The following is a 15,537-nucleotide window of genomic DNA, read 5'->3' as shown; positions in this document are numbered from 1 at the left end:
TTTATTCTTTCTCATCATGGTATCTTTCTAATTTTGCTTCTGGTGACTTTTTTCTAATGAACCCAATCTCCTTTTGGGGACATTTAGATTGCTGTCTTAGTCTGTTTCTAAATGTGGCTAGATAGTGTTATGTATGGATATTGTGTATCTTGTTTCTCTAGCTTCCTTTAAACTATCTAAAAATAGGAATTGTTATTTCCCATTTTATAGATGTAAAAATTGATACTAAATGGCTTGCTAAAGACACAAAATTACTCAAATACAAAAGTCAAACCTATACTTTAGGAATACTTTTAAGAGCTATCACTTCATAAATCTTTATTGTAAGGAAAACGAAACAAATATGGTAACAAGAGAAACTAAAAATTTCAAAGTCTAATAACAAATACTAATAAAAACGTTAGTAATAAAACAGAATACTCTAAAAATTATACTTAATGATGGGTCTGTAGTTATATGATGGGTTGTAGTATTGAGAAGGAAGTTAGGGGTGGCTGTGAGCCTCCACGTCGGTTTTCTGCAAGAGCACCAAGTGTTCTTAAGTTTGAACCATCTCTTCAGCCTCATCTTTATGTAGTTGTAAAGATAAAAGTGAGTTTGTATAAAATGTCTAGTACAATGCTTTTGAGTTTTTTTGGTTTGCGTGTGTGTGTGTGTGCGCGTGTATGTGTGTGTGTGTGTGTGTGTGTGTGTGTGTGTGTGTGTTTTAGAGGTTGGAGGCCAGAGATTGACATTGTCTTTGTTATTTTCCATTTTACTTAACAAAAAAGCAATACACGTTTAAAGACATTTAATTATGTATATATTGGTGTGGAGGGTTGTAACTACACGTTAGAGATGGTCAGAAGACAGCTTGTAGGGATCAGTTCTGTCAGTTGCCTGACTTGGGTCTGGGTACTTCTAAGCCATCTCTCTAGTTTTCTAAATCAACAAAATTCTGTTATGTGGACGCTAGGTGTCAGTGTTTCCTGTTTCTGTTTTTCTTTTTCGAAGAAAAAAATCATTACTTAAAGAGTTGGATGCATTATTTATTGTCGCTGTATTTTAATGCAAGGGTTTTTAGAAAGTTATATTTTATTTATTTTGTGTGTGTGTGTATGTGTGAGTTTGTATAAAACTGACCCTAAACAGGTCAGAGGGTAACTTCTGAGGAACCATTTCTCTCCTTTTGCTGTATAAGGCCCAGGGATGGAACTCAGATTATCAGGCTTGGTAGCAAGTGCCTTTTCCCCTGAGCCATCTTGCTAGACCATTACTGTTGTACACCTTTTCTTTTGATTATAGATTCAGTTTTCCTCCCTTTTACCTTCCTTTCTTAACCCCTTCTTTTATAAGTCATCATTTATTGGAATCATAGAGGGATACCCAAACTTGTTTAAGGTATCAATAACATGCTAAACCCTTGAAAACGTCATTGAGTAGTCAAAGAAGCTTTTCTTGGAAGAAGCTACATAGCCAGGGTACGTTCTTAGAAAACCCACTTAAGGTAGCATTATTTGCTTTCTTCATGGAACTTACTATTTAGACCCAGACGAGCCTTGAACTCACAGAAATCTGCTTGCTTCTACCTCCCAAGTGCTGGCATTAATGTACCATTATGCCTGGGTTATTTTGTTTTGTGGCAGGGTCTCTTATATAGCCCTGGCTATCCAGGAGCTTTATATCTGGCTAGCCTTGAGCTCCCAGGTATCTATCTGTCTCCTAAGTGCTAGGATAAAAGGCATGGGCTACTGTGTCTGGCCTTTGTTTTATTCTTACTATTAACAGTTAAGTGATAATTTGAAAGATTTTTTTTTCTTTTTTGTAGAGGAAGAAATTTGGGCTGAGGTGAGCATTCAATTGGGAGTGATTGCCATGCAAGCATGAGGATCTAAATTCCAATCCTAGAACCCATGTAAAAAAGGCTGGGTGTGTTGGTGGCTGGAGAGTTGGAGACAGGTGGATGGATACCTTGGGGCTAACCATCCATCTTAGTAAGGTCAATGAAGGAGGCTGTTTTAAGAAAAAAGGTGCTTGTCACCACCAAGAAAGAGGACCTGAATTTGATCCTCAGAACCCACATGGTAGAAAGTGAGAACTGACTCTTGCAACTTGTCCTTTGACTTCTACATGTGTACCAGTAACATGTGCACCCTTCCCCCAAAGATAAATAAATGTAAAACAAAACAAAAACCCAGCAAAACCCAAGGTGGATATGGCTTAGTGTGGTGGTGTGTGCTTTTAATCCTAGAAGAGGATCTCTGTGAACTGGAGACCAGCTTAGTCTTCATACAGTGAGAGTGTTATAAACAAACAAAAAACCCAAGGCGGATAGAGCTTCTGAGGAATGGCATCCGGGATTGACCTCTGGCTTCCATGTGTACATATAAACATGCACTATATAAATAGCAAAGGAAGAATAAGCTCTCCTGTGTATTCAGGATGTTTCTTGTATCTTTCCAGTCTTCTCAAGGTCCGTTTGTTGAAGAAACTTCTGACGAAGTTCTGAAGAGTTCTGAAGGAGAAGACTCTGTGCCTGCCTCACAAAGGTGAGGGTGTGTTCTGCTGTGGGTCTCCGGTCTCTTCCTATGGTTTGAGGGTAAGGAAGAGGAACCCCTTGAAAGAGACTATATACATGGAGACTTGCCAGAGAACTCTCATCTCCTTTATGTGCCGAGATTGGAAATCATTTTTAGCTGTAAGTTTGCAAATGTGTATCTCTTAGAAGCCTAAAATATTAAGCCTGGAAGAGATCATAAAGGGTTTCTTACCCACTCTAGTCATCTTAGCATAAATCTCACAAGTTATTACTTGCTGTTCTCTAATCTTTCCTAGCTTCCTGGACTGCTTCTTTATGGCTTGTCTTCCTTTCTTTGTCTTTTTCTGTTATGTTACTTTTTCTTTCAGATTAGCATACGGAGCCGTAGGTTTCATGTCACCATCGGTCTCCTCCACTTGCTCCTCATTGCTCACTGTGCTCTCGGTGTTCCCTCTCCTGTCCTGTCCAGACAGGTCCACCGGTTAGTCTGAAATTATCCATTCTCTCTCTCTCTCTCTCTCTCTCTCTCTCTCTCTCTCTCTCTCTCTCTCTCTTTCTCTTTCTCTTTTTGGTTTTTGGAGACAGGATTTTTCTGTATAGGCCTGGCTATCCTAGAACTTGGTCTGTGGACCAGCCTGGCCTTGAATTCACAGAGATCTACCTGCCTACCTCTATTCTTCCCTCTCTTAAGGTCTCTTCCTTCCCTTATAATCCCCTTGTTTCACGATCTACAAATATACATTAACATGTATTTATTACATAATAGATTTATATATACTACATATATAAATCTAGGGTTTTGCATAGGAGAACATGGTATGTGGTCTTTATTTTTTCTGAATCTGGCTTATTTTGTTTGATCTTGCACCTATTTTTTCCTGCAAATGTTATGATTTCATTTTTTAATAACTGTACAGCATTCCATTGTGTATATGAACCTTGTTTATCCATTCACTGATGAGAATCTAGGCTGATTCCATTTCTTGGCTATTGTGAATAGTGTGACTTTAAACACGGACATAAAGCATGTCTGTGGTATATCAACTTAGAGTTCTTCAGGTGCATACCAGGTATGGCATAATGTAGCTAGATTGTATGGTAATTCTCTGGTCTCTCTTTCTTTCTCTCTGTCTCTTTTCTCTCCTTTTATTTCCTTCCTTTATCCTTCCCTCCTTTTTCATCTGTCTGTCTGTCATGGAACCTCCATACTGATAGTGGCTATAAAATGTAAATCTCCACACATCCTTAGCAGCATTTGTTATTTGCTTTCTTGGTAGCCATTCTGGCTGGAGTGAGATAGAATTGAAAGGTGTCTTCCCCTCCCCCTCCCCCTCCCCTCCCCCTCCCCCTCCTCTTCCCCTTCCCCTCCCCCTCCCCTCCCCTTTTTCCCTCTTTCCCTTTTTCCTTTTTTCTCCCCTTTCCCCTTTTTTCCTTTTTTTCCCTTTTTCTCCTTTTTTCCTTTTTTCCCTTTTTCCTTTTTTCCCTTTCTATTTTTTGTTTTTCTTTCTTTCTTTCCTTTTTTTTTTTTTTTTTGAGACAGGGTCTCTCTACTTACCTCTGGCTGTCCTGGTATTTACTGTATAGTTCAGGGTAGCCTTGAACTCACAGAGATCCACCTGCCTCTGCCTCCCAAGTGCTGGGATGAAAGGCATGCACTGCCATGCCCAGGAAATTGTTCCCTTTTAATATGTAGTGACCTTTGATGTCTTCTGACTAAGTTGGCTTGAATACTTTATCAGATATCAGAATAACTCTACCAGCCTTTTTTTTGGTTTCTGAGTTTTCTATCTCTTGACTTTTCCTGGAGACAACACAGAAGTTTGAAATAAATCAGACAGTCTCTGTTTCTTTATTGGTGAATCGAGGCCATTTTATATTTAAAGTTATTATAGTGAGCTATTTATTGATTCCCATAATTTTGTTGGTTGTTTTGTGGTTGGTTGATTGCTGTTTGTTCTTGCTTCCTTATTAGTATTATTGGTTAGCTGCTTTACAGTGTTGGACTCGGTGGGTTTTTCCTAGAACTCTTGTGTCTAGTCATTTCTCTCCTAAAGTTTATTCTTCCGTGTGCTCTTGTAGTTGAGACTGCTTTCCTTCTTCCCTTGTGCACAGTGCTCGCTTAGATGCCTTCTGCAGTCCGGCTTGAAGGTCATGAGCTGCCTTGGTCTGTACTGTCCTTGAAATGCTGTTATTCTTCTTCAGTTGTATGTATTCATATTCAGTTTTAGAGAATGCTTTAGCTGGATATACTGTCTTTGAGTGACAGACAGTTATTTACTTCCAGTGCTTGAAACGCATCCTTCCTGTTCCCTCGGCTTTGGACAGTGCTGTGACACACTGACATTGTTCTGATGCTTTTGCTTTTGTAGATGAGTTGGTGTTTTCCCCTTTACTGTTTTAATATTGTTTCTTTGCTTTGTATTTTTTTCATGTGTGTATATATTCATGTTTTGCATGTGTGTAGGTGTGTGCATGTAGAAGCCCAGGACGGATGTATACCATCGGTCTAGGTTACTCTTCCATCTTACTCACTGAGGCAGTGTCTCAGTTCAACCCAGGGCCTGCCAGTGGTTTGTCTTGCTAGCCAGCTAGCTGGGGTGTGTGTGTGTGTGTGTGTGTGTGTCTCCTATTTCTGCCTTCTGAGACTGGACTTACAGGTCACTGCCACACCCGGGAGCATTTCAGTGGGGTTCTGTGGATTTGAACTCTGGTTGTTAGACTTGCATGCCAAGCACTTTAATGTGTGAGCTGTTTCCTCAGCCCCTGCATTGTATGTTTGACTTCATGATTATAACATATTGTACAGAGGTTTTTCTCTGAACATGTCTATGTTATAAATGCCTCTTGCTTCAAACAGAAGGTCTCTTTCTTTGAAAAGGTTGGGGAAATTTTCTGCTCTAGTTTCATTGAATAGTTTATGTTTTTAGTGTTCATAGCAGCTGTGTCTTTTTTCCTATTGATTATTTTTTGAGATAGGGTCTTACTTCACTGTGTACCTCTGGCCCTCCTGAAACTCACTGTTGATCAGGCTGGCTTCATATTCACAGAGATCTACTTGCCTCTGCCCGTATAGTGCTGGGATTAAAGGTTTAGCCCACCTTGTCTGGTTATCCCACAATTCTTAAATGTTATGGAAATGCTCATTTTTTTTTTCTCGCTAGTAATTGAATGTAGTATTTGATTCACTTTGTCCTCCATCTGTGGCATCCTTGATACTCTTTCCTCTGCTTAGTCAAGTCTGTTGGCGATGCTCTCTACTTTACTTAAAATAGTAGTTCTTTTACTCTGTGTATATATGCCTGTGATCCTTTGAAACTGATGGTCTCAAGCTGTGTGGATGCTGGGAACCCAACCCAGTTCTTGGAAGGAGCAGTAAGTGCCCCTAACTACTGAGCCGTCTCTCCAGCACCTCTACTTTGATTTTTGTCCATTAAACTTTTCAATTTCTTCCTTTTTCCTTCTCTTTCTTCTTTCCTTCCTTTTTACCTCACGTTTCTTCCTTTCCTTTCTCTCCCTTGTTTCTTTCCTTTGCTCCCTCTCTCCCTTCCCACCCCCCCAAAAAAAAGAAAAAAAAATCTCAATTTCCTTTCTGAATTTTTCTTCTATGTTTGTGTGCCATGTTAGATCATGAGTCATTTTTACCAGAAAATATTTGAAAGCTTCATGTGCATTTTACATATTTTGGTGCTTTTAAGTTCCGTAGTTGAGGATTATGGTCTTTTAGAGGAGTTGTGTTGTCCTGACTATATATTTCTTGTATTTCTTCATTGTGATTTATGTATCTGTTGGTTTGGCTAGCTCTGTGGGGTTTTGAAGGTGGATCTTCTTACTTAGCAGCCTACTCTTGAAGGTGTACACTCAGGAGGAAACATACTGCTATAGCAGCAATAATATCAAACTGTATTAGATATAGAAATACACAAAATCAATTATAGCTCATTAATATATAGTCACTAATAATCATATGACTGAAAGTACCATTCTGCTATAGAATGTGGTATGAAGTTAAACACTCTTTAAAGAAAGTGTGGAAATAGCAAATGAGTGAGAGAGAAGGAGACTAGAAAAGGGGAGAAAAGTGAGGAGCAAAGTTAAATAGATGAAAAGAAGAGGGAGGAGGAGTGAAGTAAGATAGAGCTGGAGAGATGGCTCAGCGGGTAAGAGCACTGACTGCACTTCCAGAGGTCCTGAGTTCAGTTCCCAGCAACCATCAGAGGGATCTGATGCCCTCTTCTAATGTGTATCTGAAGACAGCTACACTGTGCTTATATATATAAAATGAATACATTAATTTAAAAAGACATGAAATAGAGAAAAATTTGGGGGGAAGAGACAAGAACAGGAAAGTAAGAAAGAAAGCATCACTAAATAGAAAAGTTCAAAAGCAAAATTTAATAAATGTAGGATGGGGAATAAAAGAATAAAAGTATGAGTATTAAAAAGTCAGTAAGATAAACTTAAGACATTATAAGGGGGGAAAGAAGGAATTATTGTGGGAAAAGAGTGAGAAAGAAAGCTGGGTCCTGCTGGTACATACCTTTATCCTAGCTCTTTCTAGGAGACAAGCCTGGTCTACATAATGAGTTCCACACTCGTTAGGGCTGCACAATGAGATCCTGTCTCAAGAAAAGAAATTAGGGAAAAGTTTTTCCCTCAATGAAAAAACAGTGGGTAAACAAAATTAGATAAATGTTTGAAGAGAAATAACAAGTAAAAACATTTAAAAATATTTAACTACAATATTTCTCAGTTCCCTCCTCTCTCACACACACACACAAAAAGGGGGAAAAATCCTTTACTAGGGTGACAGAGACAGGAGGATTTTGTTGAGTTTGAGTCCAGGCTGGTCTACATAGTTTTAGGACATCTAGGCCTACATAGAGAGACTCAATCTCAAAAAGCAAAACAAAACAAGAAAAATTCTGGATAATAGGGCTGAAGGTACTTGCTCCCCAAGCTTGATGACCTGAGTTTGACCCCCAGATGACATGGTGGAAGGAGAGGACTAACTGGATATAAGTGTCCTCTGATCCCCTGCCCATGCATGGCCACATGCACACAAGTAATACAAGTGAAGAATGTAAAGGCCCTGTAGACATGTAGGAAAAGTCACACATAAGCACAAAGCAGAATATAAACACAGAGAAAGAAGAGAAGAGGAGCTGTTGCTGTAGCGTCTTTCTGGATCCTTGAGTAATGCCTATGCAGTCAGGAGGAGGGTCAGTTTGACTGTGAACTGTTGGTGTCTTTTCTTTGGTTTGTGCTGTTACAGAGTCTGTATTGCTATCTTCCAGAGCTCTCTTCACAGCCATTTTCTTTCTTTGTATGTCAGGGTTTGTTAGTTACACTTATCTTTGCCTTCTGTGGGCTGGGCAGAGTTTCTCCTCCTTTTTAGCCTGCCTATATTGTGTCTTCTTGAGTGGCTGTTTATCTAAGGAGTGTCTCCCAAGTGGGTTGGGAGCGTAGAAATCCTATCATAGCACTGAGATTGGTTCAGGCAAAAGACCTGCCTTTGTGTTTTCAAGGTCTCCTGTATATTAATCACCCTGTGGAGAGATGCCTTTTTGGTATCATTACACCCCAGGAACTTGAGAGTTCTTGGGCTTAACAGTAATGAATTTAGGTAGGTAACTGTAAAGTTTGATCTCCTTACTGGCCTAAGGCTCAGAGCTATTAAACTCCAGCATAGCTCTTGTTGATGAGATCTTTTCTCAACCACTGAACATGGATGGGATTGTCTCTCCTTAAACATGATCCATTCTAAGCCAATCTCATGTTGCCTATACCCTTTGGCCAGAGTCCAGCCCTGCTGCTGTCCACACTGCCTTTAAGAAGCTTCCCTGACTAAAGCTCTGTGGCAGACCAAATTGAGGCTTCCTATCTTGTGGATGTTCCTTAATCTCAGGCCCCCAGGGTAGTTCAGTTTTTTGTTTTTTAAAATTTTTATTTATTTGTATGTGTATGGTTGTTGTAGCTGCATGTAAGTTTGTGTCTGGTACCCTGGGATGCTAGAAGAATGCATCAGGTTCCCAGACATTTGTGAGCTGCCATGTGGATGCTGAGGATTGAACCCAGGTCCTTAGGAGGAACAGTCAGTGCTCTTAACCACTGAGCCACCTCTCTAGACTCAGTTTAGTTTTTAAGAATAGATTCCCCCTAATACCCTCAAAATGGCACCTGGCCACTGCATTCTAAGCCATATGGTATAACACAAGTGGGATTTGTCTCCACTACAGATCTGTCTACTGCAGTAATCACTGCCTCATGGAAACCTGAAACCGGATCTGAGGCTTGTAAGGACTGAGTTTTATCCTAGGGGTAGACCTACCTTGCTTTTATCTGGCTTGCATTTTGAAATGGCTGCTGAGTTCCTTCTGTGCACTAAGGGCCTGTATAGTTAATGTGCTCAGCTTGATGTGCACATGGTATCCTTTGTTCTCCAATATGCTTTCACTTACTTGGTAGATTTTCAAATGTTTCCCTCTATCTTTTTTGGCATTCTGATTTTTCTTATTCTGATGGTCTCCTTTACTGGCTTCCACAGAGACAGCCATATCACTGGTCTGCTTATGCATTTACTATGTGCATTTCTAAATCTTATTTCTTTTTTTAATGATTTATTTTTATTTTATGTGTTTGCTTGCATATATGTCTGTGTGAGGACATCAGATCCCCACGAGCTGGTGCTACAGACAGTTGTGAGCTGCCATGTGGTTACTGGAAATTGAGCTCAGATCTTTTTGAAGAGCAACCAGTGCTCTTAACCTCTGAGCCATCTCTCCAGCCCCGTAAATCTTATTTCTTAAGCTTGTGTATTATTCAGGCCACACCAATTCTCTACCACCTTTACTCAATACTTAATACTTTGTGTCTGGTCAGTGTCTTATCTGATATTATATTTGCATACTTCTTCCATTCTTTATTAGTTGATTGAGTTTTAGCTGCCAAAGCTTTCTTTAATAATAGATAATGGCTAATTGGTTATTAACTGGGTCAGGGTTCTAGCCACTTTCCCACTTTTCTGACAGTTGAGTTTGGAGGATTTTTCAAGAGCTGATCTCTGTATCGAGTGACTGTCATCTCTCATACGGAGTTTAAAGCCCAGTTACTGTTACTGTAATTTAGGCAGTGGTCTTTATTAAGCATTTGGTGAATAGTATCAGGTATCTATCCCTATGCTGAAGAATATGATGGCAGTTTGATTCTTTTACTGTTAAGACACTTTTGGAAATGTTCTAAGCTGGAGTTGGTCTTCTGCTCCCTGTAGGCCTCTCTGTTTTATTGTGGTGAGCCTGTGCAGAGCAGATGTAGGTTTTAATAAATGATTACACACTTTGTCACCAGGAGAGAGTTGAAATCACATACAATGTGGTTTGACTTCAAATTGATTAGCCCATTTTATAAATGTCAGCAAATTGTCTTATGATAGACTTTTTGAATAGAGCCCTAATGTTACATGCAGCGTAAACTGTGTCTAGCTTGGGTTTATAACAAATGTTCTGAAATGTTTTATTTAGAGGGAGAAGTCACTTGTGGTTTCCTGTCATGGTTTAGTTATTTATCATGAGTCTCAGTGCTGGCTAGTCTCTCTTCTCCATGGCTCTTGGTTGATGTGAGGATGTGTGTTTTAAAGTGTCTTCTTGCATACTTGATCAAACTAATCGTAAAACTCTGTGAAGCATGAGGGGACTATTTCAGATTCTCAGATCTCTCAGCCATGTGTTCTGGTGTCAGGAAGAGATCACACTCCATGAACAAACAGGCAGGAAAAACCAGAAGGTTGGATAGGGGAAGTCATTCATCATTAAGTTTTTCCCAGAAGAGATACTCAACTTGTGTGGGCAGAATTTTGCTGTAGGATAGTTTGGGATTTTATTTTATTTTTGTTGCTTGGAAAGCTGTATCTCAAGATAAAGAGAAACTTTAACTGTAAGGTGAGGAAAAAGTACTGTGCTGTCAGGAGAATCTCCATGTTTTCTGCGTTTATATGTCTCTTCTCTTCACAAGGCTGTAACTGGTAGCCAGACTGCAAAACACTTTGGACATTTTTATACTGTAGTATAATTTTGGTCTACTCTGATAGTTACTGGTATTCCGTACCCTTTAACCTTCTATCGTGAAGACAACAAAAGGGAGCTTCGTTTGATTTACTAATTTCACTGGATCCAAAGGTGAACACATTCGTGTTTTCCCTCTGTCTGGCGACTTGTACTATGGATGCCTTGCTTTCTGGTTGTGACACTGTACAGGATATATCTTTTCACTTGCAGATATTTAAAGGACCCATCATTGCTTGTGGGCCTGTGCTCTGCTTTATTCTATGAGGAGTTCACTTGTCATTTGATTCTGTTTTCAGCATTTCAGCTTTGACCAGTAAGAGAAGTTTAGTTCTTAAGCCAGAAAGTTCTGCAGAAGAAATCACTGTTTGCCCTGGTGAGTGCCCCATGGCTTTACTGAATTCTGATATTACTTATCTACCTTTTTATTCCTATTAAGTTTCTGACTATTCAAACCATTCTGAGAAGGGTTATTTATGATTTATGTGTGTATGTGTTTATCACCACATACACGCTCATATACTTGTTTCTAGTGGACACAGGTTCTGATTAACAACCTTATTTTCTGCTTAGGGGTAATTTGGTTTTGAAATTAATATGGCTTTTTGCTTTCTTGTCTACTATGTGATCTGAAGAAGCAACAAAAAGTCAAGAGTAATCCTTACTTAACAGTAAATTCAGAGCCCAGGGGACTTACGAAACGTTTAATCTATGTGGGTCACCTTCATTATTAAGCATTGCCCTTTACTACTAGTTAGTTTTGGTATGAGTTATTATGAGTTTGGGAACTGAATTTTTGTGCAGTTTCATGACTGGGATAGTTTTAGTCATAGACAAGACCTAGTTAAATGCTTTAGTCTGTCATTATAAAGATGGAAGTATACCTTGACTAGGCATAAGATATGCTAATTGAGAGGTTCATGTGGCTGGACTTCTACCTATAGAACAATGTAAAATGAGCGAAGAGAGCCACTGCCTAAGGGAGCTCTTTGATGAGTCAGTGTACGACCTGAAGAATTATTTTGCTAAATGAACCACTTTTATTTTCTAAGGTATTTGTTTTAGTTTACCTTTCTTTTGTTTTAAAAGAAGATCCCATTGGATTCATCAGGAATGTCATTCATGTGAGGTTAAAGGAAGTACTTACTGATATTTAAACTCACTGGAAAATAAGTACTATACAGATGCTACTTCAAGTCATATTTGGCTTTCATTTAGAACATGTATACCCTGTCAGAGTATTCCTAGTTTTTTTTATTTTAATTTTTTCCACAAAGGCTAAAAGTTAACGTGCACTCTAGGAAAAATCCTATAAATACTTTAAAATACTTGGCAGCCGCCAGGCAGTGGTGGCGCACGCCTTTGATCCCAGCACTTGGGAGGCAGAGGCAGAGGCAGGCGGATTTCTGAGTTTGAGGCCAGCCTGGTCTACAGAGTGAGTTCCAGGACAGCCAGGACTACACAGAGAAACCCTGTCTCGAAAAACCAAAAAAAAAAAAAAAAAAAAAATACTTGGCAGCCTATCAAAAAAGTTTTTATTGTTTTAAGAATGTAAGTAATGTTGTTTTTTAATCAAAGTGGTTTCTTAATACATTTGAAATGTATTTGGATTACTGCCTAATGATACCTACTAAAAGACTCCATTACCAAAGCACTCTGATTTTGGCAAGGACACTTAAGAATGTGGTGCTGTCTTTGTGAAAAAGAAAACTTGGCCCCCTTCTTTGTGTAGAATTGATGAATTTTGCCATCCTTCTGGGAAGTCAGTCTACCTGTTTGACATGATGGTATATGATGTCATTGTGGCATCTCTCAGGAACAACCTGCAAATATAATGATCATGAAAGTCTTAGTGAATAGATTCAAATTTTTACATGTTTGAGGGGGTGTGGGATAGGAGATAAAACTAAAAAGAGGGCCATGAAAGGGCAAAAAGATTTTCTAAAAAAAAAATAAGGTAATAGAATACATGTGACCTGAAAGGTAAAGAGGACTACCTGGGGAAGGAAAGATCTGAGTAGGGGAGGAGGGGGATGGACAGGGAGTAAGGGAGGAGGGTCATAAAAACAAGTATATATGAAATGTGATCATGAAAGCCATTGTTTTGTTTTTTTTTTTTGGTTTTTGGTTTTTGGTTTTTGGTTTTTTGAGACAGGGTTTCTCTGTGTAGCCCTGGCTATCCTGGAACTCACTCTGTAGACCAGGCTAGCCTCGAACTCTCGAACTCCGAAATCCGTCTGCCTCTGCCTCCCAAGTGCTGGGATCAAAGGCGTGTGCCACCACCGCCCTGCAAGCCATTGTTTTGTATGCTAAATAAAAAGTAAAAGAAAGTCCTAGGGGCCGGAGACATGGCTTGCCGTACTGTCTATTCTTCCAGAGAACCCAGTTTGCATCCCAGCATCCACATGGAAGGGGTTAGGTCAGAAGACTGTTGAATCTATAAGCTAATGATAGGAAGTCGTGATCGTAAAAGTTACTGACTTTAGTTAGGAAGGGCTTACTTTCCCCTCTCATTAGCTAGCACTGTTTGTTCATATACAGAGTGTTCTACCTACATGCATATGTGCACTATGCATATGTACACGCAGTTCTCATGGAGGCCGGAGGTGGGCACTGGATCCCCTGGAACTGTTATTACAAATAATTGTGACATGGATGCTGGGAATTAAATCCAGGTCCTCAGGAAGTGTACTCAGTGCTCTTAACTACGAAGCCATCTTTCCAGCCTCAAGATTTATTTTAACTCAGTTTCAGGGGCTTTAGTCAGTAGTTGCATATTTCCCTGCACTGGAGCACAACATAATCCTGGTGGGCACGTGTGGCAGAGAGGCTCCCTTACCTCATGTATAAAGCAATGACACCATACTTCCCTAAGGACATAAGATGAGTGGCCGATGGTTTTTAATCAGGCTTCCCTCCTCCCTTTGTCACCTGATGAAGCCATCACTGTGAATGTCCAATAGGTTACCCCATTCTTTGGGTCAGAGCCTTCGTGGTCTAATTGTCTCTGGAAATGCTGTCACAGACTCACCCATCTTTGCCTTTTAATCTCTAGGACTCTTAATTCAGTCAAGTTGACGATCAAGGTTAACTGCCACAGCATGCTACCAGTATTGTTTCTGAGGCACCAAGGTCCTTAAGTGTTTTCATAGTTAGACCATTCATCTGTTCATACTTGTTATTACTGTAGTAGTCTATGGTGAGTGCTTCTTATCTTTGAACAGTGTATTTGGTGGTAAGCTCTTTCAGGGAAATTTAACACAGATGATTTTGCAGTTTTTGAGCCTTTTACCACCAAAGTGGAAAAAGTATGTGTGTGTCCAGTTTTCAAATATAGTTAACACTATAAATGTATTTAGTAACTTAATCATTTTGAAGATAGTTTAGAATTTTATAGATGGTTTATTTGCCCAGTGTCTTCTGTTCAGAAGTATAGAACTTACAGGACTTCCTTCTGAGATGGAGTTTTTTTTATCTTAGTTACACTTATAATAGGGAAGCATTGGAGCTGGAGAGATGGCTCAGAGTTAAGAGCACTGACTGCTCTTCCACATGACCTGCGTTCACCCACATGAGTGAGTACCCATAGAGTGGCTCACAGTCATCTGTTATAACAGTTCTAGGGGATCCAGTGCTCTCTTCCAGCCTCTATGGCCAACAGGCAGACTTATATACAGACAAAGAAAAAAAGAAAATAAATTTTAAAACAGTTATAAGAAAAGGAAAGGAAATGCCATAGACTGCTATAAACAATGGACATATGTTTCTCAGAGTTTAGGAGGTTGAGGAGTCTAAGAACAAGGCATGGACAGAACCCACCAGTGAGAACCTACCTCCTTGCTCACAGATGTACCCTCTCACTGTGTCCTTACATGGAGAAAAAGTGAAAGCCCCCTCTAGTGTTCTGATGTAAGGACACTCATCCCATCTTTTTATTTCTTCACTCTTTTTTTTTTTTTTTTTTGATTTTTCGAGACAGGGTTTCTCTGTGTAGCCCTGGCTGTCCTGGAACTCACTCTGTAGACCAGGCTGGCCTCGAACTCAGAAATCCGCCTGCCTCTGCCTCCCAAGTGCTGGGATTAAAGGCGTGTGCCACCACTGCCCGGATTATTTCTTCACTCTTATGACCAAAATCCTCCCACTTCCTGCTGCCATCATTGATAGTACGATGCCATCCTTCATTCAAATGGGACATAGACACTGAGTTTATAACATTTCTTTACCAGATTTGCTGTCATTTAAAATTTAATTAGCATTCACTTGTTATATTATTAGGTGTCTAGAACTTATAGTTAGCAAACTTAAATTTTTTTTTTAATTAAATCACCAAACCTCCCCCAGACTTTTTTCTTTAAGATTAGTAAATATTTTAGGCTCTTTAGGCTAGATATTTTGTAAAAACTACTCATCTCTGTTTTACTGCAAAGGTAGCCATGAACAATACATAGATGAATGAATATGGCTTTGTTCCAATAAGGCCTTATTTACAAAACCGGGCAGGTAGCCAGATTGGGCCCAGAAGGTATCAGTAGTTTGCCGCTCCCGATCTGCACTCTATCTTGGAGTTAGTAGTAGTGGTAGTACAATGCCTGGGACTTGTTATTCCACTAATGTTTGTTGAACTAGTAGACAGTGCTTAAAGCACATATTAAAGAATGGCATATCTTTTTAAAAAAATTTTTGTTTATTGTTTTTCTTTTTTAGATTTATTTATTTTATATGTGTGAGTATACTGTTGCTGTCTTCAGACACACCAGAAGAGGGCATCAGATCCCATTACAGATGGTTGTGAGCCACCATGTGGTTGCTGGGAATTGAATTCAGGACCTCTGGAAGATTAGTCAGTGCTCTTAACCTCTCCAGCCCCATGGCATATCTTTGTAATGAATGCATATTCTTATTTTTTGCCCTACTTTATATTTTTCCTATTTATCCCTTTAACCTTAGAGCTAATATAGGCAG

The 15,537-nt window shown here is 39.5% G+C and overlaps 1 protein-coding gene across 1 annotated transcript in view; it reads left to right on the top strand.

The window, feature by feature from the left end:
* The window catches only part of Uimc1 (ubiquitin interaction motif containing 1), a 53,618-nt gene that overhangs the window by 12,034 nt on the left and 26,047 nt on the right, over nt 1-15,537 (top strand). The window contains exons 6-7 of the mRNA XM_028772018.1: nt 2,443-2,528; nt 10,875-10,951. Of these exons, the coding sequence (XP_028627851.1) occupies nt 2,443-2,528; nt 10,875-10,951 (163 nt within the window). The remainder of the gene's footprint in view (nt 1-2,442; nt 2,529-10,874; nt 10,952-15,537) is intronic.

This window comes from Grammomys surdaster, unplaced genomic scaffold, assembly GCF_004785775.1.
Source record: "Grammomys surdaster isolate TR1022 unplaced genomic scaffold, NIH_TR_1.0 211, whole genome shotgun sequence".
In the NCBI taxonomy this organism is placed as follows: domain Eukaryota; kingdom Metazoa; phylum Chordata; class Mammalia; order Rodentia; family Muridae; genus Grammomys; species Grammomys surdaster.
Note: the sequence above shows the minus strand (reverse complement) of the source record. Positions and strands in the feature narration are given on the sequence as shown.